General features: G+C 63.1%; 1 protein-coding gene across 1 annotated transcript; it reads right to left on the reverse strand.

Moving 5' to 3' along the window:
- Positions 1–603: 603 nt before the first annotated feature.
- CDX2 (caudal type homeobox 2) lies at positions 604–3,894 on the reverse strand. The gene is made up of 3 exons (XM_086481850.1): positions 3,384–3,894; positions 998–1,143; positions 604–771 (listed from the first exon to the last, which is right to left on the reverse strand). The coding sequence occupies exons 1-3, from the start codon at positions 3,892–3,894 to the stop codon at positions 604–606; spliced, it is 825 nt and encodes a 274-aa protein (XP_086337976.1).
- Positions 3,895–5,557: the final 1,663 nt, after the last annotated feature.

Here is a 5,557-nt window from a genome sequence, read left to right on the forward strand (position 1 = left end):
ACCATCTTCAGAGAAGACTTCATTCTTCCAGTATCTCTGCACTGCGGCTAATAAATATGGCTGGATGACTATCAGCACCGGATTTATGGGCTCTTTTACAAGTGTCTAACATTAAGCAATTCACTTCTGAAGGTTTAAACAGTGCCTTATCTTGTCAGCTCTGGCCCTTAGGGCAGGATGAACATCTTGCATATTCATGATTACAAGAAGAAAATAAAATAAAAAAAAATGTGCTTTAATTTTTTTTTCCTATTAAAATTCATCGTTAGCCCAACATTTCTAAGGTCTTTTGGACCGATCCCTGAGATTCATGGGGGGCTGACTGGCAGGTAGTGCCCCCTTTTATCTAACAAACTCCAGGGTAAAAAAACCCCACCCAAACATAATAATAATAATATTAATATAGCCATGGCCACGCTTCCCCCGGACGACGAGACACATACACTGTACATCTGTACACACGGCCGGCCCCGCGGGGCGGTGTAGTGCATAGGCGGGGGGGAATCGCTCCCACCGTGCCCCCCCGGCCCCGGCCCGGCCCGGCCCGGCCCCGCCGCGGCCGCGGCCTCCAGCAGTCCCTGCGCCGCGGTCCCCCGGCCGCTGTCACTGGGGGGCGGCGGGGCCCAGCCCGGCGGCGGCCGCCCCCGCCGGAGGACCCTGCAGCGGCGCACCGGGGCTGAGCGGCTCCGCACCGCCGGGCTGCGCCTGCTGCAGCTTCTTCTTGTTGATCTTCCTCTCCTTCGCTCGCCTGTTCTGGAACCAGATTTTCACCTGCCGGGGAGGGGGAAGAGGGGAGTGAGGGGGGCGAGGGGGGGGTGGTTCCCCGGGGACGTCCCCCTCCAGGGAGAGGGGGCGCACAGGGAGCACATCCCATCCCCGTGCATCCCAGCCCCGCATCCCGGCCCCTGTGCATCCCCAGACCCCCGCACATCCCCAGACCCCCGCACATCCCCGGCCACACGTGGCCGGCGTGGAGAGCGCCACTCGTGGGACAGACCTGCCTCTCCGACAGCCCCAGGTTGGAGGCCAGCTCCGCTTTCCTCCTGATGGTGATGTAGCGGCTGTAGTGAAACTCTTTCTCCAGCTCCAGCCGCTGGTGGTCGGTGTACACGACGCGGTACTTGTCTTTCGTCCTGGTTTTAACTGCGGAGAACAAAGCCGGGGTTGGGAAAGCCGAAGCCAAAGGGCCCGGGTGGAGCGCGGATCTCCGCTCCGCGGATGCAGGGCGAGCAGGATCAGGCCTTCCTGTCTCTCCCTGCCCGGGGCTTTAGTGAGCACGGCGAACAGAGGGAGAGGAGCAGTTCCCCAGTTCCTTGAGGACATGGTGCAGAAGCCCCAGGCACGCCAGCTGTGAGGGCACGCCAACAGCGGGGTCTCGGCCCCGGCTCCCATCCCCGCAGCACCCCCGTGCATTGCGCCTGGGACACCTTTGTTGTGCACTTGCTGCTGGCTTTCGGTTTTGTTTTGCCTCCCCTACCGAGAACAAACTTTTTACTAAGAGAAGGGAAAAGGAAAAGAAGGGAAAGTCGTTTTCAGGGCACGGCGGCTTCGTTTCTAAGCGAGAACCACCGAACTAAGCGCGGACAATCAGGAGCGGCAGTCGGGGGCCCCTCGGCGCCCGGCCGGACTCCGGCCCGGCTCCCCCCGCTTCTTCCCCGGCCGCCGGCGTCGGGGCAGCGGCTAAAGTGACTTTTGGGTGACCCTGGAAGTGCGACGTGCAACTTTAGCGCCAAAAAAACACCAACCAAAACCCATACCCAAGCAAATCCGAAGGGAAACGTCAGCGAGCGGCCGGCGGGTGTGCATTGCCGCAGCCGCTGACCTCCTTTCTCCCGAGGGTTTCTGGTTGAACTGGTTGTGTCCCCGGCCCTCCCGTTCCCCAGGGAGCCGAGGCGAGGAGTCTCTGCCTCCAAGGTGCTTAATGGCTAGCAGGCTGACTTGTTCAGGTAAACTCTCTGCAAACCACAACAAAAGCACCCTGTAAAGATACAAGCCTGATCAGAGAAAACTCCCCAGAGCCACTGAATAGGGAACACAATCCCAAACAATGCAGGACAAGGAGATCTTATCAAAGAAAAACCCTTCTCAAAGCCTTAATGACAGCCACATTCTGTTTGAATTACCACTACTGAACAAATGGCGGCAGGCGCTTTCATCCCCCCAGCCCTGCACATTAACATAAACACTGGCTCCAAAGGCAGAATTTGAATGGAGACAAGGGACCGGTCACCACCGCACAAGCCCAAACTGTGGGAACACCACGGGCTGCTGTGGGAAGCGCGACGGGCCTGGGAGAGCTCCACCGCCATCGCCACCCGGGGCATAGCTGGTGCCAGAGACCGGCACCGGGGCTTCCCCCGAGGAGCGACGGCCGCGGGCGTGGCCGGGACCCCCACCCCACGCCTCCCGGGGAGCCCCCGCCGACCCTGCAGTCCGTCGCACAAGGCAGGGGATGTGAGAGGAATGCCAGAAGTCACTATTTACTGCGAAAGTCGTCAGCCCCCTTTTTTTTTTTTCTTCCAGCCACTATATATAAATATATTTTAAAGACAAAAAAAAAAAAGAAAAAAAAAAAAAAAAAAGAGGAGACTACAGTCGTGGAAGGCGTATATCAAAGCGGAGGGACGCGCACCTCCCCTGGCAGATGCAGGAGGGGGCAGGAAATAAAAGAGAGGGTCTGCGGGGTATTAACATCACAAGGGAGCGCGGCGCCGGCCACGGCCTGCCCCGTCCTGCCCGCCGCGGCTGCGGCCGCCCTCCCGCCGCCGGGTGACCGGGGATGGGGGGGGGGGGGGGGCACGCCCCACGCCCTCGCACCTCCCGGCCCCACCGGCCCTGACCGGCCTGGCTAGGGGGCAGCCGCAGCCGCCGCTCGGGAGGCCCGGCCGCACGGAGCCCTTAATAAAGGGTGGGCGCCCAGTGACTCAGAAACAAATGCGGAGCGACACCGGCCGATGATTTATATGACTATAATTGGTTATAAAAATCTTCTAAGTGGCTATAAGCAGACAAGCGGAGCAGCGGGAGGAAGAGCGAACGTTTCCTCGGGATCCCAGGCCACACTGCCCCTCACCGCCGGAGTGCACCCCAAGGCACCGGCCCGCCGGGGCCGGCGGCGGCTGCTGCCCGGCGGGGAGCCGCTCCGGCCGCTGCCTGCCCGGCGCCGCGGCGGGGCCGTGCTCAGCAGCGCGGACAGGCTGTCGGCTGAGCCCGGCAGACCCCGTTCTTCCGAGGACCGGCCCTCCAGGGGGTTGTTTCGGGGTGCTTTCCCGCCCCGGCCGCCGCGTTGCCCGGCGCACGGTGACCGGGCTGCGCCCCGGGGGAGCGGTCGGTGCGGCAGCCCCCCATCCCCCCCCGCCCGGCTCCCCCCGGCCCGTACTTACCCTGGCTGCTGAGCGGGGGCTGCGCCGGCTTCCTCATCCACTCGCAGAGGCCGCGGCGCTGCCCACCGGGCGAGAGCGGCTCGGGGGCGGCGGCGGCGCTGGCGGCGGCGGCGGCGTTGGCGGCGGCGTTGAGGGGCTGCATGACCCCGGCGGAGCAGTGGGGCGCGGGGCCGGCGTGGTGGTGGGCGTGCGGGTGGTGGTGGTGGTAGTCGGCGGGGCTGTAGGCCATGGCGGCGGCGGGGGAGCCGCCGTTGAGGCCGTGGACGGCGCCGGCGGCCGGCGGCGCCCCTTGGCCGTAGGCTCCCCAGTCGTCGCGGAGCGGGGCGGCGTAGGGTGCGGGCCAGGCCGGGCCGGGGGACTGGGCGCTGTCGAGGTTCACATGGTAGCCGCCGTAGTCCGCGTATTGCGGGGCGCCCACGAAGTTCTGCGCCGCCAGGTTGAGCCCCCCCGAGTGTCGCACCGGGCCCGGGTACATGGGCCCGTCCTTCTCCAGGAGGTAGCTCACGTACATGCTGGCGGGGCCCCGGCGGCGGCTCTCCGCATGCTGCTCGGGGCTCTGGCAGCGGCGCGCCTGGGGACGGGCTGCCCGGGGCGGGGAGGGGGCAGGCGGAGGGGCCGCGGCCCCGCGCTGCGCTCCGCGCTCCCGGTCCGAATCCAATGGCCGGCAGCACTTACATGATTAACGATTGTTTACAAGCCTCTATTAGTAATGGCCCAGACACACCAAAGGCAGGTGACGTGGAGAGGCGCTGGGTATATAGCTACTACCCCTAAAAGACGATTTGCATTTAAAAAGATAAGGAGAGGGCAGCGACCTGATCACAGCTAAATATTCAAGCCTTTATTGTTTAAGAGCTTCCTCCTTCCATTGCAACCTGGTGCACTTTAACCTCCAATCACAGGTTCAAAGGATGAAATCAAGAGACTTGCAAAAGACAGAGAGGGAGATCTAAGGACGAGGGTGGGAATATGGGAGCCGTGTATCGCGGCCGATCTGTAGGCAGCACTTTAACCAGCTCTTCTCCGTGCTTGGGACTTTGGGGGGGGGGGGGGGGGGGGCGGGCAAGGGGCAGAGGAGGAGGGAGTTTTAATTAAAAATCCACAAAGCCATTTTGTCGTGGTTGTTTTAAGCAACAAACCCCATCGCGACGGCCTACTGCTTTTTCTAACGCGCTTCCCATCCCGCTCCCAGTCGGTCACGGGCGATGAAGGCGAGGTAAGAGGCGGAATCCCCCCCACACACACACTCCGAGGGCTCTGCCTCCTTCCCCAAGCGTGTGTGCCTGCAGAGCTTCGGGGTCAAGGGCTGCCCACCGGCCCCGTCCCAGCCTGGGTGCCGGGAAGGGACGAAGACTGGGGGTGCCTTCGCCTAAAACACCCGCTGCCCTCAGTACCCTCTGCTTCACAAGAGCCAGAGCATCTCTAAGCCCGCAGGGGCTTGGGTACTGTGCCAGGCCGGGGGACACCACCCGCCTCTGCCCGGAGCCCGCCACGCCGCGGGGCGATTCCCTCGCTGTAGCGCTGCCGAGATGAGAACCCGGCGACCTGCCCCTCCACGCACACTCGGGGTTTTCCCACCGCGACGCCTTGGAAACCCGCTGGAAATGCTGGCCCTGGAAGGGCGGCTCCCGGGCAAGCGGCAGCCGGCTCCCCCGGCCCAGCCAGCCCCCTTTGAAGAAGCGACCCCCTCTCAGCTTCCCCTCGCCGCTTTTATGCTTTAACTTTTCACCCTGAGCAGGGACAATGCCAGACAACGTTTGCATATTCGCATCTTTTCCCCATGACACAGCGAGGAAACCTTTCAGCCGCCGAGAAAAAGAAACGGCTGGGGACGGGAGTGTCGCCCCGTTTTCCCAGCACGGTTGGCCGGAGCAGCGCAGCACCGGCCGTCCCCGCCGGCTCTCCCGGGGTCTTGGGGTGGGTGCGGCTGGGTCCTGCCGGCGGTTCCCCACGGGACACGCGTGTCCCAAGGCTTCCGTGAGGAGACCCGAGTGGCCGTGTCCCAGGGGTATTTTTCTTTCCCCGTGGGTGACTATTCTGCAGATCGAGGAGTGTCCCTCCCTAAGTCACTGAGACGGGGCGTTTTGCAGCTGAGGGCGGATTTTAGCTCTGCAGAGGCAGATCTCCCGATCCGCACTCCCTGAAAAATCTCCCTCTCCTTCCCCCACTTCCAC

The sequence above is a fragment of the Leptosomus discolor genome, chromosome 1 (genome assembly GCF_034619465.1).
Source record: "Leptosomus discolor isolate bLepDis1 chromosome 1, bLepDis1.hap2, whole genome shotgun sequence".
In the NCBI taxonomy this organism is placed as follows: Eukaryota; Metazoa; Chordata; class Aves; order Leptosomiformes; family Leptosomidae; genus Leptosomus; species Leptosomus discolor.